The sequence below is a fragment of the Pseudoliparis swirei genome, chromosome 5 (genome assembly GCF_029220125.1).
Source record: "Pseudoliparis swirei isolate HS2019 ecotype Mariana Trench chromosome 5, NWPU_hadal_v1, whole genome shotgun sequence".
Classification (NCBI taxonomy): Eukaryota; Metazoa; Chordata; class Actinopteri; order Perciformes; family Liparidae; genus Pseudoliparis; species Pseudoliparis swirei.
Window position 1 is genome coordinate 2634247 of NC_079392.1, and position 27825 is coordinate 2662071.

A 27825-nucleotide genomic window follows, 5' to 3' on the forward strand; every position below is an offset into this window, starting at 1 on the left:
ATGCGCGTTCACGATGTGCTTCAACAGTACACCACTAGGGGGCAGTCTCATGTAATTGGAGAGTCGTCACGTCCAGCCACGTACACACACTAGTGAACCCACAACACACTAAACCGAAAAGTCCTCAAAATTAAATTTAACACTCTAATCTGGTTAACTAGACACGTCAGCGTTGTTTCTAATACCTGTCAGTTAGACTATATATATATATATATATACTATACTACCATATACTATACTGCTCGATTTCACCACCATTGGTATATTTTTGTGGAATCCATTTTTAAAAATATTTATTGAATAATTTACAAAGAGCGTAATAATAATAATAATAATAATAATAATATATTATTGGACCATATATTAACTGTCGTTCCTCCTATCTACATGTGTTATACATTTATTGAATGGCAGATAGCGGCTGACTTTAATTATTTTTTTTCTTACATGAAACGTGGCTAAATAAGTTGTAATGTTTCTAAATAATTAATTTAAAAAATTAAAAAATTTAACATGCCTTCGCGTTTCAACCATAAGGAGGAAGTGACGTGTGGCGCGTCACACCGACTTCCGCTCTCTTTTCGTCGAGGTTCAGCTAGCGGCCGGGTGGGTACTCGTTCTGTCCGGCACCTATTTGTCGATCTATGGCGCACGTTGACTGGTTGAACGCGGTTAAAACAATGTGTTGTTCGTCGTACATCGACAGTAAATGTGTACCGAGTATTATCGGCTCTGTTCGAAAGCGGATAATTATAGAAAATTTAAATGAGCGCTACAGCCAGCGGTCCGCATGCGGCGAGGCCTCGCGCCATGCTAACGTTAGCATCGGGAGCCACCGAGCCAAATGAGTTGCTTACGATCGTTATAAAAGTTAATAAAACTGAAACAATTATAATTGTGTTCCTGCTGAATGTGAATGGCCGGTCTGTGTGTCGCTGACTGTGTGAACGTTGGTGTTGTCAACGGTCCTCCACCCGGGAGCTGACGGCGGTGCTTCCTCCATCCTCTAGCCTGCAAACATGCAGATCTTCGTGAAGACGTTGACGGGGAAGACCATCACCCTCGAGGTCGAACCCAGCGACACTATCGAGAATGTCAAGGCAAAGATCCAGGACAAGGAAGGTAAGGGGTCACGTTTAGCTAGAGACACTTACCGGTTCCTCTTTTAATCAATAAACACGTCGTTTAAAGCCCGCTCTTATCTCCAGGCTGACTATTTATGTCCAGTGTGGTCGTACACTAAATGGAAGTATGAAGAGTTAATAAGCCAGTAGATTTGGTCTAAAGTTACTGTATTCCAGGTCCTGCATGCAGGCCACCATGTTTACTCTGCTAATAACTTATTTAGTCTGTAGACATTAATGCAAATATGTTGGAAATGTTTATCTCTGGTTGACGAGTGTCGTGTTTGCAGGGATTCCTCCCGATCAGCAGCGTCTGATCTTCGCTGGCAAACAGCTCGAGGATGGACGCACGCTGTCCGACTACAACATCCAGAAAGGTGAGTTCATAAAAAAACCTGAATCTTCAGAACTAAGTATTTACAATGCAAGAATGTGTTTTTGTGGACGTGACTTGACTTGTTGTTTTTTAACTGCCCACCAGAATCCACTCTGCACCTGGTCCTGCGTCTGCGTGGCGGCATCATCGAGCCGTCTCTCAGGCAACTGGCCCAGAAGTACAACTGTGACAAGATGATCTGCCGCAAGTAAGTCCTGAAAACCACCGCCACGCCGCCTTTTACTTTAATTTTAAGGTTGTACAATACTGCTGTTTTACTGGGAAGTGATGACAACATAAGCAGGTACAACACGTATTTAATTAAAGTAATTACACAGATTTAAAGTGAAATGGGTGTGGACTGTAATTTGGTGGCGTGGTGTTTTGGTTAAATTATGAAATATTAACTGAAATACTAGAACGCATCATTTATCTGTAAGGCTCCATTTGACAGAATCTGAGTCAAATAACTCAAATTGAGTAATTCTGGATTTTTTTTTCTAGACAAACCGATTCTCATATTTGAGAAGCAGAATAAAAATCCGGTGTTTCCGTTTGGTTCAGGAGACTCTTCCTTAGAGCTGACCCCTGACCTCTTGTGCTGCAGGTGCTACGCCCGTCTGCACCCGCGCGCCGTCAACTGCCGCAAGAAGAAGTGCGGCCACACCAACAACCTGCGCCCCAAGAAGAAGCTGAAGTAGACGTCGGCCAAATGGACTCGCTGCCATTTTGTTAAAATAAATGTAAGAAAATGAAACGGCTGTCTGAATCGTGTTATTCAGAGGAAATTAATTTGTATTTATGTGCGCAACAAGAGGAAAAGGTAACCGGACGAATAAACTAGTTAGTTTGCCAAACATCAAATGTAAGAACGAGAATTATTCAAGTTATTTGTCAGACGTCTGTTTAGTTATCTGGTAATTCAGTAAACCGGCTTCCTACTTGAGCTGGTGGTTAAAAACACGCCGAGCACGTTGCTGCTGGAGGCCTCTTCCTCCCGCTGGTTGGTTCAGACCAGGTCACGACTGAATGAACTGCATCAACGACACATTTAAACTGCTGGGCGTCTGAATGAGAACCGGTCCGCCTCCATCTGCTGACGGAGAGACGCCTCCGAGCAGCTGAGTGGATACGATTACATCATCATGAGTTTATTCCCCTCCAATCAGTTTTAATGTCAAACAGTTCTATACAAATGTATATAAGGAACGTCTCGCTGTCCAATAGCGCAAACACGTCCTCAAGCCGCTCTGTCACTTTACCAACACGTCATTAAAACTACCCACTAATGAGGCATTTAGACAAAGTAAATATCGTAGATGAACTGCATCATGCAGATGTTTATTCCAGCTGTGTCTCATGACAGATGCATCTTTGGTTCTACATTCTCCCGTTATAGTTTTTCCAAAAGCTTTAATCCAGAATCTTGAGTGTTTAGGGAGCTGCTGCTGAGTCACATTGTTTTAATTCAGTAAATAATTCAGCAGTTCCCTCGAGTCTCAAAGATAAAGTGGAGATCTCCTCAAACCTGTAAATGCAAAATACTGAAGATCAAATTAACATTTAAAAAAAAAAGTCCACAACTGATGTGTTGTGTTATTATACCGTAAGTACAATGAATCAAGACTTCTGATGACTGGAATAAGGCTGTTGTGACGTCATCAGTGGAGGGGGGGCGTCTGTTGGCGTGATGAACAGGTGTGTGTGCAGAGCTCCTCGCCTCAACTAATCCACGCTGGAGACTCGTTGCTGATCCAGTGAAGCTTCAGCAGCAGCTGGTCAGAACTCTGAGTTTAGCAACGTGTCAATCTGAGTTTACTGGAGGAACAATATAAACTAAATGTGATCAGTAACATTTCAGTATTAAATGAGTTGGACATGTATTTTTTTGTCATGTTCTTACGCTATAATATAAATTGTGGTTATAAATACACCATCAGTTGAACACGGGACAATCCACACAGTAAAACACTGTCGGGGTTCATTATCTGGTAGTTTATCACAATGGATTTGATTGTGAAACGCTTAAATTACATTTTGACCTCTTGGGTTCTGCATCGGCTAGAGATTTAATCTTATTTAACCAAATATAACAGAAGAAATGACCTCATCGGGAGAGGACGAGCTGCTGCGTGTAGCGGGTCATGTGACCAAAGTACCTGACCACTGCACAATTCACATTGTGCACACACACACACACACACACAGGTTCACATTCCTCGGGGGGTGAAGCGGAGCTCACGATGATGTGTTGTTATTTACTATTCTGGTAGATGACCAACACAGAGAAAAAGGTTCTGAAATGTAAACAAACTCAACAACTTGGCACAAACACAATGTCAGGTTCAGGTTCAACTCCTTCAGGGCGAGACCGCCTCGGCAGCCTCGCACACTGGTCTTCATCTTCGTCTTGTATTCAGCAGAAATTCTGCCGGTAGCATCTCTGGTTTCCTGAGCAACGCATCGATGTTCATGAATAATAGAATAATAAAATAAGGAGAGTAAAGAGAGTAAAGAGCAGTCCTCTCCTCAGAAAGAGAACGTGGGCACGCTGAAGATCCTCAGAGTTTCTGATGGTGGACTGGAGCTCCTCCTGCAGGTCTCGGCCTCAGTGACCCCGCAGACCTCCTGCTGGGTGCACCCCCCACAGGGTGAAAGGGCGTCACACGATCATCAACTCAAGTTATCGTGTAGAAGCAGATATTTCACTGAGTCTCTTGCAGAATGAGAAAATACATATCTTAAAAAGGTATATTCATGTGTCTTCATACAGGATTATTGATATTATGATGAGTAATGCGTCGAGTCTCCTGCAAACCGCAGTGAACAAAACTGCATCTCTGAATTATGATCAAATATTTATGTTTAATATAGGAGTACAAAAGTAATCGTCCATAAAATGTTATTTTACAACCACCTGGAGTCCTCTGCTCTGATTGGACGGTTGAGACCGTCAGAACTTTATCTTATAATAAACCCGGTCGTTTCCTTTTCGCCTATTTTTTGCTGCTCTCGTCTCTTCATTCATTAATAAAACATTACAATAAAGGGGAGGGGCCACTTTGTATAAAAACAACAACAAAGATACTTTACACAAAATAAAAATATCTTTTGATACTTGTTAAAAATGATGAAATAGCATGTTTATAATCTTTTAAACGGGTAATTTGAGTTTGATTATCTGCGACCGATAAATCATGATTTAAAAGTCCTTTTGAGAGAATGATTCATGAATAATTGAGTCCATCACGGAAAAGACCGTCAGCTTCTAAAATAAGAGGAAGAGGACGTTGTTCTTCCAGAAGAGTTCTTTTTAAACGACGGCAGATGGAAAACGAAGTAAAAACCTGTTTCTAAAACACGTCATCTGATACAGAATCTCTCCTGGAGGAGGCGGAGCTGCTGGGAGCGCCGCTCTGGAAAACCGGCCGTGGTTACATCACACGACCCTTTGTTTACGAGACGCATGCCAAGGCCGCACTGAGCACGGGACTTTTTATTTTGCACGGCGTAAAGAGGTTTGTGATCGCTGCCGTTTACCTAATCTGAGATCACTGATCCCAAGATCACTGATCTGAAGAAAACTGATCCTAAAAACACTGATCCTAAGATCACTGATCCTAAGAACACTGATCTGAAGCACACTGATTTAAAGATCACTGATTTAAAGATCACTAATCTGGAGAAGATCCCTGGAGGTAAACAACACGTCTTCTCTGCTGCTGAACCCGTGGACCTCCAGACGAGGCCACGTGGGCGGAGCCGGTGCCACGTGGGTGGAGCCGAGGCCACGTGGGCGGAGCCGGTGCCACGTGGGTGGAGCCGAGGCCACGTGGGCGGAGCCGGTGCCGCCCGTGGAGCCGCGGCCCGGCTACTTGTCGATGAGCTGCTCCAGGCTCCGCCTCAAGTCGCTCAGGTCGCAGATCTTGACGTCGAGGACGTCGATGGCACGCCGGACCTCGGCCCGCGCCCGGCTCTGCTCCTCCCGGCTGGACGCCAGCGTCTCCTCGGCCGTCTGGACGCGATGCTCCAGGTCCAGGTTCTGGCTCTCCAGGTCCTGCAGACACGTTCAGGGACATGCTGAGGGTTCTCACCTGGCCTCAAACGGGTTCTGACCTTGGTTCTTCATGAAAGTTTTTAAAAATATTTCATGGGAGTTTTTCCTGATCCGATGTGAGGTCAAAGGTCAGGGATGTGGTATGTGAGGTCAAAGGTCAGGGATATCGTATGTGAGGTCAAAGGTCAGGGATGTGGTATGTGTACAGATTGTAAAGCCCTCTGAGGGGAATTCGTAATTTGTGATATTGGGCTATTTAAAATAAAACGAATTAGCTACCGTTGCTCCTAAATGTTCATAATACATGTATATATATATATATATATAATTTGTTTGTGGAATACTCCGTCTTAAGTTGACTGCTTCCTGCTGTTCTTTTTGCTGCATCTCTCCATAAATATGTCCTGATTATTAAGTTGCGTAAAGTAAATAACAATAATACACATTTGTCTAAAGTTGGCCAGCGAAAGACAAAAAGTATTTTGAAATTAGGACATTTTACACAAATGTTTATATCTGAGTAAAATAATGAGTAAGATGTGTGTGCGTGTGCGTGTGCATGTCTTTACTGTCAGTACGGTATGCGTGTTCATTTAAATTTAAATATGTATCGTCATCCCAGCGTCACCGTTCTTTGTTCCACAGCCAGCCGTACATGTCTTTTTTTTTTTAAAATAAAGTTAAATGAGAATGTTCTAACAGGCGTATTTGCTTTAAAACGGTTTATACCACAACTTTAAAAGTGCTTTATGAGATCATTCTGTTTAATAAATGAAGAGGACAGACCAGGTCAAATATGAATATGCATAATTAAAAACTGACACTACTTCTAAAAATAATAAAGTCTTCATTAAGGCTCTGCAATATGCATCAGGTCCAGTGTCCGGCCTGAGCATGGAGGCCCAGGCCTCCGTTAGAGGCATACAACACGATGGGGAACAAAATACACCAGGAATATTTCTGCTACGAATATCTGCAGAGTATATATTAGATTTTACTAGAAGAGGACGAAATATAACTAAATAATTCAAGCATCTCTGCTCAGAGTGAAGATGAAAAGCTTTTATCTTTTATCCTCCTCCAAGAGTTAGAACTTCTTAAGACCTCGACACGCAGCGGCTAAGTTCACGAAGATGATATAAAGAAATTATATCACTCAAGTTTTGAGAGATAATTTTCTAATAAAGTTTGTGCCGGATCCCAGAAACAGGTTGAGTTTGATTGTCAGCTTGAGTTTGATTGTCAGGTTGAGTTTGATTGACAGGTTGAGTTTGATTGACAGGTTGAGTTTGATTGTCAGCTTGAGTTTGATTGACAGGTTGAGTTTGATTGTCAGCTTGAGTTTGATTGTCAGGTTGAGTTTGATTGTCAGCTTGAGTTTGATTGACAGGTTGAGTTTGATTGTCAGCTTGAGTTTGATTGTCAGGTTGAGTTTGATTGACAGGTTGAGTTTGATTGACAGGTTGAGTTTGATTGTCAGGTTGAGTTTGATTGACAGGTTGAGTTTGATTGTCAGCTTGAGTTTGATTGTCAGGTTGAGTTTGATTGTCAGGTTGAGTTTGATTGTCAGCTTGAGTTTGATTGTCAGGTTGAGTTTGATTGACAGGTTGAGTTTGATTGACAGGTTGAGTTTGATTGTCAGGTTGAGTTTGATTGACAGGTTGAGTTTGATTGTCAGCTTGAGTTTGATTGTCAGGTTGAGTTTGATTGTCAGCTTGAGTTTGATTGACAGGTTGAGTTTGATTGACAGGTTGCATCAACACGGTAGTCATCTCACCTGAAGTCTCTGCTCGGCGTCCTCTCTCTCTTTCTCCAGCTCGCCCACATCTGTTTTCTTGCTCTGTAGATTGCAAATTTCCTATTAAAAAAAAGAAATATTTTTTTTAATTCCAAACTGTCACAACAACAACACGTTCACGCCGCTTTTTATCCTCGGTTATCAGATCACGGGACATTTGTCACCAAAATACTTCATGTGGTTCTGAAAGAGGCGTTCATGGACGACGGTTCACATGACACCCCGACTCTTCACGTGAGACCCCGACTCTTCACGTGACACCCCGACTCTTCACGTGACACCCCGACTCTTCACGTGAGACCCCGACTCTTCACGTGAGCCCCCGACTCTTCACGGTGACCTTTGACCTTGTTTGATTATGTTAATGACGCTGGGCGACAGCAGCAGCGTTGATACGCGGTTCATTTATTTAGAGAAGATGAGCTTTGGCTGAGTTTACCCAGCATGCATTGGGCTCAAACGCAGACTAAATACTCACAAGATGATACTTTGGCCTCATAACAAAATCATATCAAAGCAAAGTTTGGAAACAGAGTCAGACTCTTTGTCTAATGGATCCACACAAACCGTTACAGTGCTGTGAAGATAAATTAAGGATTTAATAACGATAACGAGAAGGGCATAAGTTATATACCTAAAGCCCGTGTCGAGGAGTCGCCTCTTGATGGAGATAAAAACAAGATTACTGAACCAGAAAGATCTCATTCAAAGCCTTAAAGGGCCGGCGCGCAGCACTGAGGGGAATCTATTGGCAGAAATGGAATATCTTATTAAAAAAGTGTTGTTTTCTTTCGTGTTTAATCTCCTGAAAATACAAATTATTTTGTTAATGTTTCTTTAGATTGGGTCTGCTATGACGCACCGCCATGTTTCTATGATAGCCTCGAACAAGCGGCCACATTACACCATGTTTCCACTGGTGGATGTGGACTGTAGTGGACTGTAGTGGACTGTGTGTACTGTAGAGGACTGTAGTGGACTGTAGAGGACCGTAGAGGACCGTAGTGGACTGTAGAGGACCGTAGTGGACTGTGGTGGACTGTGTGGACTGTAGAGGACTGTAGAGGACTGTAGAGGACTGTAGTGGACTGTAGAGGACCGTAGTGGACTGTAGTGGACTGTAGAGGACTGTAGTGGACTGTAGAGGACCGTAGAGGACCGTAGTGGACTGTAGAGGACCGTAGTGGACTGTAGTGGACTGTAGTGGACTGTAGAGGACTGTAGTGGACTGTAGTGGACTGTAGAGGACTGTAGAGGACTGTAGTGGACTGTAGAGGACCGTAGAGGACCGTAGTGGACTGTAGAGGACCGTAGTGGACTGTGTGGACTGTAGTGGACTGTAGAGGACTGTAGAGGACTGTAGTGGACTGTAGAGGACTGTAGAGGACCGTAGAGGACTGTAGAGGACTGTAGTGGACTGTAGTGGACTGTAGTGGACTGTGGTGGACTGTGTGGACTGTAGTGGACTGTAGAGGACTGTAGTGGACTGTAGTGGACTGTAGAGGACTGTAGTGGACTGTAGTGGACTGTAGTGGACTGTGGTGGACTGTGTGGACTGTAGTGGACTGTAGAGGACTGTAGTGGACTGTAGTGGACTGTGTGGACTGTAGTGGACTGTAGTGGACTGTAGAGGACTGTAGTGGACTGTAGAGGACCGTAGAGGACTGTAGAGGACCGTAGTGGACTGTGGTGGACTGTGTGGACTGTAGTGGACTGTAGAGGACTGTAGAGGACTGTAGTGGACTGTAGAGGACTGTAGTGGACCGTAGAGGACCGTAGTGGACCGTAGAGGACCGTAGTGGACTGTAGAGGACTGTAGTGGACTGTAGAGGACTGTAGAGGACTGTAGAGGACTGTAGTGGACTGTAGAGGACCGTAGTGGACTGTAGAGGACTGTAGGACTGTAGAGGACTGTGTGGACTGTAGAGGACTGTAGTGGACTGTAGAGGACTGTAGAGGACTGTAGAGGACTGTAGTGGACTGTAGAGGACTGTAGAGGACTGTAGTGGACTGTAGAGGACTGTAGTGGACTGTAGAGGACTGTAGTGGACTGTAGAGGACTGTAGTGGACTGTAGAGGACTGTAGAGGACTGTAGTGGACTGTAGAGGACTGTAGTGGACTGTAGAGGACTGTAGTGGACTGTGTGTACTGTAGAGGACTGTAGTGGACTGTAGAGGACTGTAGAGGACCGTAGTGGACTGTAGAGGACTGTAGTGGACTGTAGAGGACCGTAGTGGACTGTAGTGGACTGGTGGACCGTAGTGGACTGTAGTGGACTGTGTGTACTGTAGAGGACTGTAGTGGACTGATGGACCGTAGAGGACTGTAGTGGACTGTAGAGGACTGTAGAGGACCGTAGTGGACTGTAGAGGACTGTAGTGGACTGTAGAGGACCGTAGAGGACTGTAGTGGACTGTAGAGGACCGTAGAGGACTGTAGAGGACTGTAGAGGACTGTAGTGGACTGTGGTGGACTGTAGAGGACCGTAGTGGACTGTAGAGGACCGTAGTGGACTGTGGTGGACTGTGTGGACTGTAGTGGACTGTAGTGGACTGTAGTGGACTGTAGAGGACTGTAGTGGACTGTAGAGGACTGTAGAGGACTGTAGTGGACTGTAGAGGACTGTAGTGGACTGTAGTGGACTGTAGAGGACCGTAGTGGACCGTAGTGGACTGTGGTGGACTGTGTGGACTGTAGTGGACTGTAGAGGACTGTAGAGGACTGTAGTGGACTGTAGAGGACCGTAGAGGACCGTAGTGGACTGTAGAGGACCGTAGTGGACTGTGGTGGACTGTGTGGACTGTAGAGGACCGTAGAGGACTATAGTGGACTGTAGTGGACTGTGTGGACTGTAGTGGACTGTAGAGGACTGTAGAGGACTGTAGTGGACTGTAGAGGACCGTAGAGGACTGTAGAGGACTGTAGTGGACTGTAGAGGACTGTAGTGGACTGTAGTGGACTGTGGTGGACTGTGTGGACTGTAGTGGACTGTAGAGGACTGTAGTGGACTGTAGAGGACTGTAGTGGACTGTAGTCGACTGTAGAGGACTGTAGTGGACTGTAGTGGACTGTAGTGGACTGTGGTGGACTGTGTGGACTGTAGTGGACTGTAGAGGACTGTAGTGGACTGTAGTGGACTGTAGAGGACTGTAGTGGACTGTAGTGGACTGTGGTGGACTGTGTGGACTGTAGAGGACTGTAGTGGACTGTAGTGGACTGTAGTGGACTGTAGAGGACCGTAGAGGACTGTAGAGGACCGTAGTGGACTGTGGTGGACTGTGTGGACTGTAGTGGACTGTAGAGGACTGTAGAGGACTGTAGTGGACTGTAGAGGACTGTAGTGGACCATAGTGGACTGTAGAGGACCGTAGTGGACTGTGTGGACTGTAGTGGACTGTAGAGGACCGTAGTGGACCGTAGAGGACCGTAGAGGACTGTAGTGGACTGTGTGGACTGTAGTGGACTGTAGTGGACTGTAGAGGACTGTAGAGGACTGTAGAGGACCGTAGAGGACTGTAGTGGACTGTAGAGGACCGTAGAGGACTGTAGTGGACTGTGTGGACTGTAGAGGACCGTAGAGGACCGTAGTGGACTGTAGAGGACTGTAGTGGACTGTAGTGGACTGTAGAGGACTGTAGTGGACTGTAGAGGACTGTAGAGGACTGTAGAGGACTGTAGAGGACTGTGTGTACTGGTCTGGTTTCTTGCCTGATCTCTGGTGCTCAGCAGGGCTTCCAGCTCCTCCACCGATCGACTCAGCTCGTCTCCAACCGCCGGGCCAGCAGCAGGAGGACCCAGCTGGGCCTCGAGCTCAGCCACCTGGAACACACACACACACACACACACACACACACACACACACACACACACACACACACACACACACACACACCCCCACCCACACACACACACACACACACACCCACACACACACACACACACACACACTATATTAACATAACAAAAACACATTTTACAAGATAACAAGAGTCAACGTGGCTGTGATGCTGCACTTCAATCCATCAAGTAGTTTTTAAAACCAGCAGGGAGGGTGGACTGGAGGAAGACACCATGGAGGCGGGCCTGCGTTATTAATTTATTACGTTATTAAGGGCCTTGGAGTTGGTATAATATTCAGAAATGTGTCTGAAAGCCTTCAGAAGTCAAGGAGAACTGGAGCATTATGGTCGAGAATAACTAGAATAATCCTCAATCTCTCAACTGCCAGACACACGTTGGACTGTGGGGAGTGAGATCTCAGCGATTAGATTGTTCTCAAATGTAAATATTTGCTGTTTTTGTGCTTGAAGATTATATTCTGTAATTTTTTTAGTCCAAACCATTAATTTGATGAGCAAAATAACTGGCAGATTAATCGATCCGGATAATAATAAACATCTTGCTGTGATCGTCAAATTAATGATTTAATAAACAACTAAACAACTAAATATATAATATATAAAAGTCCAGAAAGACCTACTGACGTATCGTGTAGTCACACACAATAACTATCACATGGCATGTGTTGCTGAATCTCCTTAAAACTGAGCAGAGGTCAGAGGTCGACTCAGGAAATAAATAAATATAGAGAGTGACGAGGGAAGAGAAGCCGGCCGGCCTCACGCCATGATTTACTCTCTTTCTGTAAATGGGGCAGAAAGGAGGAAAGAGGGCGGGCAGTATGTGGCGTCCTGTAACTCCGCCCCCCCTCCCTCTGAAAAGAACAACATCCCCCCCCCACCCCACCCTCAACCTCACCGAGCCTGGAGGCCTGCTCCACTTCCTGGTTGACTTTGCTGCAGAGTGAGGGGGAGGGAGGGGGAGGGGGGGGGTAACCTTCACCTGGACTCAGAGAGATGAAACGGGGGCTAAAAATAACAAAAGGGCCACTTTCTCCTGTCATGGTGGTTTATCGTTCCGTTGCAGACGGTCGACCACGGGCACGATTCTGTCCCCCTAAATAAAAGATGAAATGACTTCTGTAGTATCCAGAGGAGGAGGAGGAGGAGGAGGAGAGGGGGGGGCTGGATGACAAAAATGCATCCGCAGTTTGGAAGAGACCAAGTCTGTGTGGGGTGGTTCTAGATGTCTGAATAAATGAATCTGCATAATATCTCTACAGTTTCTACCCGAGTGTGAAAATGTTTCACAGAACAAATTCATAAGCGGTATTTCTGCTTTCATTTAAATAAAACACATGCAGACACATTCAAGTTTGATGGTTTGGTCAAAAATATAATAAACTATGTTTAATAAAGAGTAAAACAAAGTTAATTTACTCCCATCTACATATTTATAATCCCCTCATGAGAGGCCTTCGAGGCGTTCGAGGCCTATGAGGCGTGCGATGCGTTCGAGGCTCTTGAGGCGTGCGATGCGTTTGAGGCTCTTGAGGCCTTCGATGCGTTCGAGGCTCTTGAGGCGTGTGATGCGTTCGAGGCCTATGAGGCATGTGATGCGTTCGAGGCCTATGAGGCGTGCGATGCGTTCGAGGCCTATGAGGCGTGCGATGCGTTCGAGGCCTATGAGGCGTGCGATGCGTTCGAGGCCTATGAGGCGTTCGAGGCGCCCCGGTCCTGACCTGCTCTCTGAGGCGTGCGATGCGTTCGAGGTCTATGAGGCCTATGAGGCGTTCGAGGTCTATGAGGCGTGTGATGCGTTCGAGGCCTCTGAGGCGTGCGATGCGTTCGAGGTCTATGAGGCCTATGAGGCGTGCGATGCGTTCGAGGCCTATGAGGCGTGCGATGCGTTCGAGGTCTATGAGGCCTATGAGGCATTCGAGGCCTATGAGGCGTGTGATGCGTTCGAGGCCTATGAGGCCTATGAGGCGTTCGAGGCCTCTGAGGCCTATGAGGCGTTCGAGGCCTCTGAGGTGTGTGATGCATTCGAGGCCTATGAGGCCTATGAGGCGTTCGAGGCCTCTGAGGCCTATGAGGCGTTCGAGGCCTCTGAGGCGTGTGATGCGTTCGAGGCCTCTGAGGCCTATGAGGCGTTCGAGGTCTATGAGGCCGATGAGGCGTTCGAGGCCTATGAGGCCTATGAGGCGTTCGAGGCCTCTGAGGCCTATGAGGCGTTCGAGGCCTATGAGGCCTATGAGGCGTTCGAGGCCTATGAGGCGTTCGAGGCCTCTGAGGCCTATGAGGCGTTCGAGGCCTATGAGGCCTATGAGGTGTTAGAGGCCTATGAGGCGTTCGAGGCCTCTGAGGCCTATGAGGCGTTCGAGGCCTATGAGGTCTATGAGGCGTGCGATGCGTTCGAGGCCTCTGAGGCCTATGAGGCGTTCGAGGCCTATGAGGTCTATGAGGCGTGCGATGCGTTCGAGGCCTCTGAGGCCTCTGAGGCCTATGAGGCGTTCGAGGCGCCCCGGTCCTCACCTGCTCTCTGAGGCGCTCCGTCTCCTCCTGGTATTCGGCCAGCTGCGTCCTCCACCGCTCCACGCCGCCCGTGGCTTCCTGCAGCGCCTCCCCCAGCTTGGCGTTGCTGTCCTGCAGCGTGAAGAGCTCCGCCTCCATGTTCATCTCACACATGGACCTGAAGGCACCACAAAAACACGCCCACTTCACTTAACGCCAGAGCTCCTCATCTTAAGAAAACTCCCCGTTGGCATTTCACAGTCATTTGAATTGTTGTAAAAATATAAAAGATTGATTATAATTATTATAGTGCAGCTTTGAAGACGATGATGCTGGTGAGGAAGATGCAGAAGAGGTTATGACATCATCACCAGCTGTTTGAGGGAACTCTCGTGTTTTAAGGAACCATTGGGCCGTGTGTTCTCTCTCTCCTCCACCGACTCGCATCCTTACAGACTTTTGTTTTAACCCCTCGACAATTAATTTAAATATTATTACGAAAATATTTTCTCTCAGTCTCTCGTGTGTTTGGAGGCCGACCGGGCCCCATCGGGTTGGAGGGACGGTCCTGTGTCAAGGTCACGACTCAATACACCAGATCTCACACCGTGACGACCAAACTAACAGCTTGGCATCCATGAAACTGATCACCATGGCAACAAGGGGACCAATCCTGCGTAGGCTGATGACATCAAATCAAAACCTTGGGATGAGAAGTTGAGAAGCAGGGTGTTCAACACAACTACACACCCACACAACTACACACCCACACAACTACACACCCACACAACACAACACCAACACAACAACACACATACAAACACACACACACACACACCAACACAACTACACTAATGCAGAACCAGGCAGAAGACACTTTTAGCTAGGCTTCTCCATGAGAGCGTCTCCATGACAACGTCAACATGACAGCGTTGCCATGACAGCGTTGCCATGACAACGTCAACATGACAGCGTTGCCATGACAGCGTCAACGTGACAGCGTTGCCATGACAGCGTCAACGTGACAGCGTCAACGTGACAGCGTTGCCATGACAGCGTCAACGTGACAGCGTTGCCATGACAGTGTCAACGTGACAGCGTCAACGTGACAGTGTCAACGTGACAGCGTCAACGTGACAGCGTCAACGTGACAGCGTTGCCATGACAGCGTCAACGTGACAGCGTTGCCATGACAGCGTCAACGTGACAGCGTTGCCATGACAGCATCTACCACAATCACTTCTGAAACATACATGAAGCAGATGAACACGTTATAAAGACATATATGTTGTTAAAATATGATGTAAATGAGAATCTCTGAATGCTCCGCAGTGTAATGTCTAGTTGTGGAGGACGTGGGAGAACATTTCATCTCCTGGACAGAGTACACAGAGTACACACAGAGTACACAGAGTACACAGAGAGTACACACAGAGTACACAGAGTACACAGAGTACACACAGAGTACACAGAGAGTACACAGAGTACACACAGAGAGTACACACAGAGTACACACAGAGTACACAGAGTACACACAGAGTACACAGAGAGTACACAGAGAGTACACACAGAGTACACAGAGTACACAGAGTACACAGAGTACACAGCTCAGAACTCCCATTCGTTCCACGTCTTTGTTTTGATCTTTTTGTTCATATTCTATATTTCACTCTGTGAATCCAGCAGATTTATCAACACTTTACTTCCACCACGTTCCTGACAGCGATCTACAGCCACAAGCTAATGTCACCGGGTTGCTCCCTTTGCAGGGGGACTCCACACAAAACCATTTGCATTATGGGTAAATATCCATTATTTATGTACAGGATGTCGGATCAAATACAATTGGAAAAGTCTCTTAAATTGCTTTGGTTCGGTTATTTATGAACTTTTATAAAAGGAGCCATCCTTAGATATTTACTCAAAAATATGTATTTTCTTACTATAATAAATGTTTGTGAATTTTGTGAAACAATCCTGGGATAATAAAAAACTAAAAAGACGACTTAAAGTAACTCAAACCGTGTCACATTGTGAGACAGTTACCCCTCTGACAGCATCTTCTTGACGCGCTCCTTCTCCACCGTCAGCTCCACCTCGGCGCTCTGACTCCGGAACAGCTTCTCCTCTCCGGGCCCGTCCACCGCGAGCAGCGGGGGGGGATGGCGCTCCTCGGACAGGTCCTGGACCAAGAGGGACCCCCAGGGACCCCCAGGGACCAAGACCGTCAGGACAGGTGAAGAATCAAGTCGTGCACATTAAATTTTTTATCTTTAAGGACTTCATCAGCTCTGAGGCTCTGAAGCTCTGAGGCTCTGAAGCTCTGAAATTCTGAAGCTCTGAGGCTCTGAAGCTACATTCGATCAGACTCCTGATCAATTATTGAGCGACGCTGAGACGCACGACTACGAACACAGATGTGTGTGTTTGTGTGTGTGTTTTTTTTTAACGCACCTGGGAGAGCTGAGGGTTTTGCATATGTCCCATGATGCATCAGCAGCAGAGGGAGGTGCCAGATGAGGAGAAATGGAAGAAAAAGTAGATCACAGATGAGTAAATGCCGTCATGTTGACACAGGTATCGATTCATTCTTAGTTCTGGTTTGTTTATGAGAGAATTGAAGAAGAAGAGTGATGAAGAGGAGCAGCGACTGCAACTGAAGGAAGAAAAAAAAGAAGAAGAAAAAAAAAAAAGAGTCCTGGTCCCGCCCCCGTTGTTTGAGTGACAGGCTCAAAAGACGAGGATCAAATCATCCAACTCTATTTAAATGGAATAGAAATAATATATATATACGTTTGTTTTTAATCCACACACACGTCGACTTTTTTCAAGAGGTTTTAAAAATCCCAAAGATCCCAAATACTTTAATATTCATCCGAAGCCTCTCGCTCTTCATCCTCAGTAGGTTTTACTTATTCATCCGTTTGCTCCCGCAGCTTCAGATGAAGCTTCTACTTCACCGAGACACAACCCTCATTTACTTATTCATGTGACCATGCACCCCCCCCCCCCCCCACCACACACACAATGTTTTTGCTGTTTTTTAAGATAAAATATTGATAACTGTCCTTTCTGCCCGGATACCGAGTGCAGACGGAGAGACGAGCTCGGGAGCTCCAACCGGCCGCCCCCCCTGATATCGTCACATGCATCATAAAAGTAGTTTGCTGCTATTTTTCCGGCCCTGAATGTCACATTCAGTTTTCTTTCGTCTAAAATCGCCAGAAAATAAGACGTTTAAATCTTCAACCTCCGGCTCTGCGTGGAGGTCTACCGCAGTTACACATTTGGACACTGGGGGAGGAGTCGTGTGGGAGGAGCGGGGGTGTGGTTCAGGGAACGGTGTCTAATTGGCCTCAGCTGGTGGCTGACTGGTAATCAGCCCAGCGGAGGCCAATCTGTGTGTGTGTGTGTGTGTGTGTGCATTTGTCCCCATAGGGGAGAGCAGAGACTCGATCTGCAATGACAATACATGATATTACCAACTATCCTTCTCCTTCACCAGAGCGGATGCATTCATATCGTGATGATGTCGTATCGTGATGATGTCATATCGTGATGATGTCATATCGTGATGATGTCATATCGTGGTTCCTGTCCCGAGATAATAAGCTTATGTTATAACTCAATAAACCATCTTGATCTTCTCTGCTGAACACCACAACACGACGTTCTCTCCAGCCCTCACACAAGAATCTCATAAATAATTAATGTATTCCCTAAATGTTATCACACAGCAGAAACAGGTTTTGCATCTTTGTGCTCGTCAGTTCTGCAGCGGCCTTTATATTGATTTGTATCTCACTGAACTTCACCACCACCTCCTCCTCCTCCTCCTCCTCCTCTGTTTTCTTTGTGCAAACAGCCCTGAAGCTGCAGCTCTGCTCCACGAGATCTCCAGCTGCCGTCTGCGTACCAGAGATGTGCTCCGAGGCTCACACACACATCCACAGTACAGGAGAGACCACTGACCAGGACCACTGACCAGGACCAGGACCACTGACCAGGACTACAGACCAGGACCACTGACCAGGACTACAGACCAGGACCACTGACCAGGACCACTGACCACTGACCAGGACAGACTGAACAGGACTACAGAACAGTACTACTGACCAGGACTACTGACCAGGATATATATATATATATATATATATATATATATATAACTTAGCTTTTCTTGGACACTTTAACCTGCTGGAAATTCACTTTTAATCTAATCTAATCTGTTATTTCCATATTTCACCAGAGAGTCAGCAACGTGTTACAATGAGCAGCTGACGATGATGAAGATGATGAAGGACAACACAGAAATCAACGGCTGCTGTTTTCTAGAAATCAGGCTGCTCGCCTGCTTGTGTCTGACCTTGCAGCTGGTGTGTGTGTGTGTGTGTGCTGTGAGTGTTACCTGGTTGTCACGGTAACAGTATGTAGCCCCTCTGCTCGCTGACCGTGTGTTTGATGATGTGTTCTCCACTTGTTACCGTTACCTCACCAGTTAAAGGTTGTCAAGTTTAACGTAAAGAGTTTTAAGAAGATTTCCATGCGGCAACAACCGGGTTTATTCTTCTCCTTTTCACAAATTTACTCAGAGATCTCAAACTGAGCTTTTGTCATTCAATAAATTAAAGATAAGATATTAGAGTGATCAAACATAAAGTCACTGATCAACGTCAAATACACGGAGGCTTCGGTCTGAGAGGTTCATATGAAACTGAATATGAAAGATTACAGAAAACAAAGTCGGCTCACATCCGAGTGTCAGAGCTCTCAGACCTGCTGGGAGGCTCTTTGCTAGGACACGACACACACACACTCACACACACACGCACGCACACACACACACACACACACACACACACACACTCACACTCACACTCACAGCATAGCATAGCAGCTGTGAAGCTTCTCAAACTCGATCACTCAGTGTGTCGTTACTGTTGGTGTCAAAAGAAAAGAAAAACTTTTGTGGTTTATACTCTTTTATACCGTCGTATAATAGTTGAAGGAAGAAGAGTTTCCACTGCAGGAAGACGCTCTCCTCAAACTTCCTCAAACCTTCTCTTCTCAAACCTCCTCAAACCTCCTCAAACCTCCTCAAACCTCCTCAAACCTCCTCAAACCTCCTCAAACCTTCTCTCCTCAAACCTCCTCAAACCTCCTCAAACCTTCTCTCCTCAAACCTCCTCAAACCTTCTCTTCTCAAACCTCCTCAAACCTTCTCTCCTCAAACCTTCTCTCCTCAAACCTCCTCAAACCTCCTCAAACCTTCTCTCCTCAAACCTCCTCAAACCTTCTCTTCTCAAACCTCCTCAAATCTTCTCAAACCTTCTCTTCTTAAACCTCCTCAAACCTTCTCTTCTCAAACCTCCTCAAACCTTCTCTCCTCAAACCTCCTCAAATCTTCTCAAACCTTCTCTTCTTAAACCTCCTCAAACCTTCTCTCCTCAAACCTTCTCTCCTCAAACCTCCTCAAATCTTCTCAAACCTTCTCTTCTTAAACCTCCTCAAACCTTCTCTTCTCAAACCTCCTCAAACCTTCTCAAATCTTCTCTTCTCAAACCTTCTCTCCTCAAACCTCCTCAAACCTTCTCTTCTCAAACCTCCTCAAACCTCCTCAAACCTTCTCGCCTCAAACCTCCTCAAACCTTCTCTTCTCAAACCTCCTCAAACCTTCTCTTCTCAAACCTTCTCTTCTCAAACCTCCTCAAACCTTCTCAAACCTTCTCTTCTCAAACCTCCTCAAACCTTCTCAAACCTTCTCTCCTCAAACCTTCTCTTCTCAAACCTCCTCAAACCTTCTCTTCTCAAACCTTCTCAAACCTCCTCAAACCTTCTCAAACCTTCTCTCCTCAAACCTTCTCTTCGGACGTTACGCCGAGATAGCCTCGAACGGTGTTTTTTGTGTAATAATCTAAACCGTCTCTTCTCAAACTGAACCAGAGGATTCGTCTTCCTCACTTCATCAACTCCATCTTCATGACCCTCATCCTCCTCTCCTTCTCCTCCTTCTCCTCCTTCTCTCCTTCATCCTCTGCCCTCCACACACCTTCAGCTCGTCTCTATTTGTCATGCGTGAAATGGAGTTAATGGAGTTAACCGACGGGAGAATAATTGAGCCGTCAGATGAAGTTACGTCTAATCAACTCGTGATTAGACGTACGTTTAAAATAGAATCAAAGCCGCTGAATTCATATCACTGCTCTGCTCTGTGGTATCGGATGTTTAAAAATGTGTTTCCTCTAAAGTCAACAAACACTTGTGAGCTTTTCAGACTCTGCTCATAGAATAAAACCAGTGGTTATTCAGCCCTTAGTCACCCTTTTTATTGTTTATCATATTGATTACTACTCGTCTAATTTTGTAAATTGAAAATAAAATTAAAAAAACCCTAATGCAGACAGTGTTGGTTTTATATCTCAGCCATTTCATAATTCTTTCACCACACCAATATAATGTGGGGGTGAATGAACCATATTTGTTGTTGTCAAAGGATCTAAATACTCAATATATATGTATATTACTATTTACTTTCTTTTCCTATTGTTCCCATTGAGATCTGTCGTAGATGTTTACAGATCCGCGAATGAAAAGCTTTCATGAAGTTTGTATTATTTAGAAAACAGCAGAGCAAAATGCATTTATTATTATGTTAATGTTCCCTTCTTTTAGCTGATAAGGCAAGTTGTCAGATCTGTGGAGATGATTTATAGCTTTGATTTCTCCCCCCAGTATATTTAATTTACTACCAAGGGAATGCTATAACGAGCCAAACGAAGTGGAGCAGTGCTTTACCTCCGGAGCTGCAATGTTCAGGGCCGGGTTGGCCAGTTCAAACCGCTCCTGAGATTTCTCTCTGGCCAGACGGGCCGCCTCCTTCACCTCCTTGAACTGCTCCGCGAACTACAGGTGGACACAGAAGACAGAGGTTATACACGGTATGAAGAGATAGCCTCAAGCGGTATGCCGAGATAGCCTTAAAAATGGTACGCCGAGATAGCCTCAAACGGTACGCCGAGATAGCCCCGAACGGAACGCTTAGATAGCCTCAAGCGGTATGCCGAGATAGCCTTAAAAATGGTACGCCGAGATAGCCTTGAACGGTACGCCGAGATAGCCTCGAACGGTACGCCGAGATAGCCTTAAAAATGGTACGCCGACATAGCCTTTAACGGTACGCTGAGATAGCCTCGAACGGTACGCCGAGATAGCCTTAAACAGTTCGCTGAGATAGCCTCGAACGGTATGCCGAGATAGCCTCAAACAGTACGCTTAGATAGCCTCGAACGGTATGCTTAGATAGCCTCGAACGGTATGCCGAGATAGCCTTTAACGGTACGCTTAGATAGCCTCGAACGGTATGCCGAGATAGCCTCAAACAGTTCGCTGAGATAGCCTCGAACGGTATGCCGAGATAGCCTCAAACAGTACGCTTAGATAGCCTCGAACGGTATGCCGAGATAGCCTCAAACAGTACGCTTAGATAGCCTCAAACAGTACGCTTAGATAGCCTCGAACGTTACGCCGAGATAGCCTTAAACAGTTCGCTGAGATAGCCTCGAACGGTATGCTGAGATAGCCTTTAACGGTATGCCGAGATAGCCTCAAACAGTACGCTTAGATAGCCTCGAACGGTATGCTGAGATAGCCTTTAACGGTACGCTTAGATAGCCTCGAACGTTACGCCGAGATAGCCTTAAACAGTTCGCTGAGATAGCCTCGAACGGTATGCTAAGATAGCCTTTAACGGTACGCTTAGATAGCCTCGAACGGTATGCCGAGATAGCCTCAAACAGTTCGCTTAGATAGCCTCGAACGGTAACGACCGAGATAGCCTTTAACGGTACGCTTAGATAGCCTCAAACAGTACGCTGAGATAGACTTTAACGGTACGCTTAGATAGCCTCGAACGGTACGCCGAGATAGCTTCAAATAACATCGTATTTAAATCACTGTTTTAAATGTTAAGTTGTTACTTGCATGTAATAATTTGTGTTGTGGATGTGTGTGTGTGTGTGTGTGTGTGTGTGTGTGTGTGTGGATCACCTGCTGCAGCTGCTGCTCCGTGGAGAAGCCCAGGCCGTAGACGGTGTTGGCCCGGCTGTCGGCCCACTGGCCGAACTTCTGTGAGGTTTTGGTGAAGGTCATGTTGGGAGTGATGGTGCTGTTGATGATGGCCTGACACACAATATTAATAACACAATAAGCCAAAAAAACATGTACACAACAGTAAGCAAATGGTGAGCAAATATTAAACATGGGGGGTCAACCCTAAAATATATATGAGATATAGATAAAAGAGAACAATATTTGAATATTGTTTTTTTCGTTTGCTATAAAAACTAATTAATTTGTTCACTGCATCTCATTTATTTATTATTCATATTTAGCATTTTCCTTTTAATATAAATATGGTTGTTTGTATTTTAAAATTAAACTGTATATTTCCTTAAGCACTATTTCCAACTATATTTTGTACTTATTTTAGTTTCTAGGTAAGTCAATCATAATTCTGCTCCGGTGATGAACTTTCATGTTGCTTGTATGGAATTATCAAGCTTGTGTCATTTAAAAAATCATATTTTACCAAAAAAAAAGTACAGAGAATTCACAATATCAAGAATTAAAATCATTTATGTCGCCTTTAAATGCCAAATTCATCACCGCTATAATATTGTTCCTTTGCATGAACGTGACCAGAACACAGATGTGTGTCTGGTAATCAGAACGTCAACAAGCCGCCGTGCAGCAGCTGATGACAGGAAACAAGCCGCTGTTGGCAACAGTAAAAGAGACGGCTCCGCTAACACCCGCGTCTCATTCAGGTGGTACAGTCCACCTCTGGAGTCTTTGCGGCTGCGTCACACATGATTAAAATGTTGTGCGTCCCCCCCGAGGACCGAGTGAGCACGAAGAAACCAAACGGGAAGAAGATCTCGTTGAAAAGATTTCTGTGGCCGTTATTATCCGTTATAATATTCTCACGCGGGGATTTGTTACTAAATGTAGATTTATTTTGTTTCTTCTGGTGACAATAAAGAGTTTTCATCGTGTGTTTTATTGTTCTCACGGACGCGTTATTACCCACGTGGGCGCGTTATTGATATTACGCCGACAATGTGCAACTTCCACGAATGCGTACCCGCCCACAACAGCCCCAAAACTGATGGAAAACAGATTTATGCTCCTATAGTTGAAGAACGTGAGGCACACAGAGCCCCGCCCCTGTAATATGAGACCTCAGGAGGAAAGTACTGTGAACTCCTGTTGACGACAACAAGCTGCAGAACGTTACTGCGGAACCGGCTCAGCTGAACCTGGATCTGTTTGTCACGCAGTCCCACAACACGACGCATTATCATCCATAAGGAAATCTAGTTTGCTCCGAATTAATTAACATTGTAAATTACATTCGAAAAAAATAGGATTTAAAAGAATGATTTTAGTTCTCAACGTTTCTTCTCTTTTAAGAGCGATTAATGACCCCGTATTAATTTAATTTACTATATATTTTCTACTGGTGGTCTGTCTTTTCTTTTTCTTTTTTTATTAAAATTGTTAAATTTTTAAAAATGTTTCTTTTCTATTTTTTTATTTTGTTGTTGTTGATTTTGTGATTATTTTTTAAATGATTATTTTCTATTTTTGTTTTTGTTGTTGTTGTCATTTCCGATGTTTTTTCCTAAAATAAATGTTTGAGTGAAAAAAAAAACTTAAAAAAACAACAACTATATATTCAGAATAACTTCCTGGCCTAAAAACCAGACAACGGAACGTGTGATGTCACGCGTCACGTCTGACGTGTGATGTCACGTGTCACGTCTGTTGGCCACGCGCGTGTCTGCCACCTTCGTGCCCCCGACGCTGATGATGCGGTAGACGCTGCGCCCGGCGTCGTAGAAGAAGGAGACCGTGACGGCGTGCTTGCTCGCCGGCAGCCAGTTCCGCTTCGTGGCCGGGTCGATCTGGAAGACGTGAGCTCTGGCGCTGAAGATGGGCTGCTCCCTGAAACACACGGCCGGACGCATCACAGGGGGCAGAGACACAATCATCTACTAACCCTGGATAGAGGACTAACCCTGGACAGAGGACTAACCCTGGACAGAGGACTAACCCTGGATAGAGGACTAACCCTGGACAGAGGACTAGCCCTGGACAGAGGACTAACCCTGGATAGAGGACTAACCCTGGACAGAGGACTAACCCTGGACAGAGGACTAACCCTGGACAGAGGACTAACCCTGGACAGAGGACTAGCCCTGGACAGAGGACTAACCCTGGACAGAGGACTAGCCCTGGACAGAGGACTAACCCTGGATAGAGGACTAACCCTGGACAGAGGACTAACCCTGGATAGAGGACTAGCCCTGGACAGAGGACTAACCCTGGACAGAGGACTAACCCTGGATAGAGGACTAACCCTGGATAGAGGACTAACCCTGGACAGAGGACTAACCCTGGACATAGGACTAACCCTGGATAGAGGACTAACCCTGGATAGAGGACTAACCCTGGACAGAGGACTAACCCTGGACAGAGGACTAACCCTGGATAGAGGACTAACCCTGGATAGAGGACTAAACCTGGACAGAGGACTAACCCTGGATAGAGGACTAACCCTGGACAGAGGACTAACCCTGGACAGAGGACTAACCCTGGACAGAGGACTAACCCTGGATAGAGGACTAACCCTGGACAGAGGACTAACCCTGGACAGAGGACTAACCCTGGATAGAGGACTAACCCTGGACAGAGGACTAACCCTGGACAGAGGACTAACCCTGGATAGAGGACTAACCCTGGACAGAGGACTAACCCTGGACAGAGGACTAACCCTGGACAGAGGACTAACCCTGGATAGAGGACTAACCCTGGACAGAGGACTAACCCTGGATAGAGGACTAACCCTGGACAGAGGACTAACCCTGGATAGAGGACTAGCCCTGGACAGAGGACTAACCCTGGACAGAGGACTAACCCTGGACAGAGGACTAACCCTGGATAGAGGACTAACCCTGGACAGAGGACTAACCCTGGACAGAGGACTAACCCTGGATAGAGGACTAGCCCTGGACAGAGGACTAACCCTGGACAGAGGACTAACCCTGGATAGAGGACTAACCCTGGACAGAGGACTAACCCTGGATAGAGGACTAACCCTGGATAGAGGACTAACCCTGGACAGAGGACTAACCCTGGATAGAGGACTAACCCTGGACAGAGGACTAACCCTGGACAGAGGACTAACCCTGGATAGAGGACTAGCCCTGGACAGAGGACTAACCCTGGACAGAGGACTAACCCTGGATAGAGGACTAACCCTGGATAGAGGACTAACCCTGGACAGAGGACTAACCCTGGATAGAGGACTAGCCCTGGACAGAGGACTAACCCTGGACAGAGGACTAACCCTGGATAGAGGACTAACCCTGGACAGAGGACTAACCCTGGACAGAGGACTAACCCTGGACAGAGGACTAACCCTGGATAGAGGACTAGCCCTGGACAGAGGACTAACCCTGGATAGAGGACTAACCCTGGACAGAGGACTAACCCTGGATAGAGGACTAACCCTGGATAGAGGACTAACCCTGGATAGAGGACTAACCCTGGATAGAGGACTAGCCCTGGACAGAGGACTAACCCTGGACAGAGGACTAACCCTGGACAGAGGACTAACCCTGGATAGAGGACTAACCCTGGATAGAGGACTAACCCTGGATAGAGGACCACGGGATGAGGAGCGACTACACAGCTCAGAGAGTTTACACAATGTCAATGTACACAATGGGAACGGCTCATTGCAAGTCAATTATACACTCACATTAATGAGGATAATGTGTGTGTGTGTGTGTGTGTGTGTGTGTGTGTGTGTGTGTGTGTGTGTGTGTGTGTGTGTAGGTCAGCTCTGGCTATAGGAAGCTTTGTTCCCACTGGGTTTGAATTGCTGAACATTTGCATACAAACAATCGTTGTTGTTTCCTCGCAGATTACTGAAGCTACAATAAACAATGAACAATAAACATCAGCAGCAGATTCTGGTGTCAGTCGGTGGTTTTCTGAGCCTCAGAGTGTAACATGTAAACTTGTCTTTGATAGTTAGTCCAGGACTCAGGACTGTGTGAGCTTCAGGACACAATCATTTATTACATGACACAAATATTCAAACAAATGAAGATTTTGGGGTAAATATCGTCTAAAAAGTGAAAGAACTCAATAGGTTGTGTTGTTGTATTAGTTATTGTTCATATATTTATTGTCTGAAGAGTTAGCAGCTAACAAGCAGCTAACTACAGCTAACTAACAGCTTACTGTGTGTACTGGGTATGCTGGGTATACTGGGTATACTGGGTATACTGGGTATACTGGGTATGCTGGGTATACTGGGTATACTGGGTATGCTGGGTATACTGGGTATACTGGGTATACTGGGTATGCTGGGTATACTGGGTATACTGGGTATGCTGGGTATACTGGGTATGCTGGGTATACTGGGTATACTGGGTATACTGGGTATACTGGGTATACTGGGTATACTGGGTATGATGGGTATACTGGGTATACTGGGTATGCTGGGTATACTGGGTATACTGGGTATGCTGGGTATACTGGGTATACTGGGTATGATGGGTATACTGGGTATACTGGGTATGCTGGGTATACTGGGTATACTGTGTATACTGGGTATACTGGGTATACTGTGTATACTGTGTATACTGGGTATACTGGGTATACTGGGTATACTGTGTATACTGTGTATACTGGGTATACTGGGTATACTGTGTATACTGTGTATACTGGGTATACTGGGTATGATGGGTATACTGTGTGTACTGGGTATGCTGGGTATGCTGGGTATACTGTGTATACTGTGTATACTGTGTATACTGGGTATACTGGGTATACTGGGTATGATGGGTATACTGGGTATACTGGGTATGCTGGGTATGCTGGGTATACTGTGTATACTGTGTATACTGGGTATACTGTGTATACTGGGTACTGGGTATACTGGGTATACTGTGTATACTGTGTATACTGGGTATACTGTGTATACTGTGTATACTGTGTATACTGGGTATACTGGGTATAGCCTTCTGGGTATGCTGGCTGTCTGTCATTAATAACGAGGCTAATCAAGTGGAGTGAAGCCCTTTTCTTCAACATGTCTGCCAATAAAACAAAAGGAGCGACGGCGTCAGCTTCAACAGGAAGTCGTTCCTCTCTCAGCAAACGGATATTTTAAACGTTAACGTGAAGCTAAAGTGAACATTAAACCAGGGAGGGCTCATCTGGATCAATAATTCTGATCTGGATCAATTATTGTCATCACTTCCAGGTCACATAGACCCCCCCCCCTCCCCCCCTGTACACACTCACTGCTACACACCCATGCGTGACGATCAGATTACAGCTCAGGAACCAAAGAGGTCAGAAGCATCTCTAAACACGCTTCAACTCACATCGATGTTTCACAACCGTCAACAACAACAACAAGGAGAAAACAATCGACTTCTTTCAGTGTATCATCGAGGAGGTGAGAAGGATTTCACCCTCATAAACAACAATAAACACACATTGTTCCTTTGTTGATTACATGATGGTCATTTCAACCGCTCTGAAGTCAGCGTGGAACTAGTTGCTGACATTGAAGCTCCTCCCCTTCAGCCCTTAATGAGCACAGAGATATTCATACATAATTATATCACTAAAATATGAATCATGAAGGATTTACTGTGCTTTAAAGTTCTCTATCGAGGTTTTAAAAACAGACGATTCATAAGTACAAATGTTATTCTCCTCCGTTTTAATGATGCACACAATGAAAACACACACATTGGAACACACACAACTAAACACACACAACAGAACACACACAAGACGAAACACACAGCAGAACACACACAACCAAAACACACACGACTAAAACACACACAACTAAAACACACACAACCAAACACACACAAGACGAAACACACACAGCAGAACACACACAACCAAAACATACACAACTAAAACACACACACAACACACACAAGACAACACACACACACACATACAAAAACACACACAACCGAACACACACAACTAAAACACACATAACACAACACACACA

General features: G+C 45.7%; 2 protein-coding genes across 3 annotated transcripts in view; one reads left to right on the top strand and one right to left on the bottom strand.

The window, feature by feature from the left end:
- The first annotated feature begins 559 nt into the window (after positions 1-559).
- On the top strand, positions 560-2257 carry uba52 (ubiquitin A-52 residue ribosomal protein fusion product 1). Of its 2 annotated transcripts, none has more exons than XM_056414146.1 (5): positions 560-606; positions 1011-1122; positions 1415-1501; positions 1606-1708; positions 2065-2257. In XM_056414146.1, exons 2-5 carry the CDS (start codon positions 1020-1022, stop codon positions 2090-2092), a joined length of 321 nt encoding a protein of 106 aa, XP_056270121.1. In that variant the 5' UTR covers positions 560-606; positions 1011-1019; the 3' UTR covers positions 2093-2257. The 2 variants fall into 2 exon arrangements, with proteins under 2 accessions (XP_056270121.1, XP_056270120.1); XM_056414145.1 differs by having other exon boundaries at positions 567-606; positions 2108-2257.
- Positions 2258-2811: 554 nt separating this feature from the next.
- Positions 2812-27825, bottom strand: part of LOC130193594 (homer protein homolog 3-like) — a 32422-nt gene continuing 7408 nt past the window's right edge. The window contains exons 3-11 of the mRNA XM_056414147.1: positions 23558-23714; positions 21756-21887; positions 20505-20612; positions 16164-16172; positions 15756-15892; positions 13731-13887; positions 11065-11175; positions 7335-7415; positions 2812-5557 (exon numbers count right to left, since the gene is read on the bottom strand). Coding sequence (XP_056270122.1) covers positions 5372-5557; positions 7335-7415; positions 11065-11175; positions 13731-13887; positions 15756-15892; positions 16164-16172; positions 20505-20612; positions 21756-21887; positions 23558-23714 — 1078 coding nt within the window. The 3' untranslated portion in view covers positions 2812-5371. The remainder of the gene's footprint in view (positions 5558-7334; positions 7416-11064; positions 11176-13730; positions 13888-15755; positions 15893-16163; positions 16173-20504; positions 20613-21755; positions 21888-23557; positions 23715-27825) is intronic.

What these genes read in the sequence shown, in the direction of transcription:
- uba52 (XM_056414145.1), top strand. Translation starts at nt 1,020, where the DNA reads ATGCAGATCTTCGTGAAGACGTTGACGGGGAAGACCATCACCCTCGAG. An exon ending in AAAGATCCAGGACAAGGAAG is followed by an intron (nt 1,123 to 1,414) that starts GTAAGGGGTCAC and finishes TCGTGTTTGCAG; the next exon opens with GGATTCCTCCCGATCAGCAG. An exon ending in CGACTACAACATCCAGAAAG is followed by an intron (nt 1,502 to 1,605) that starts GTGAGTTCATAA and finishes ACTGCCCACCAG; the next exon opens with AATCCACTCTGCACCTGGTC.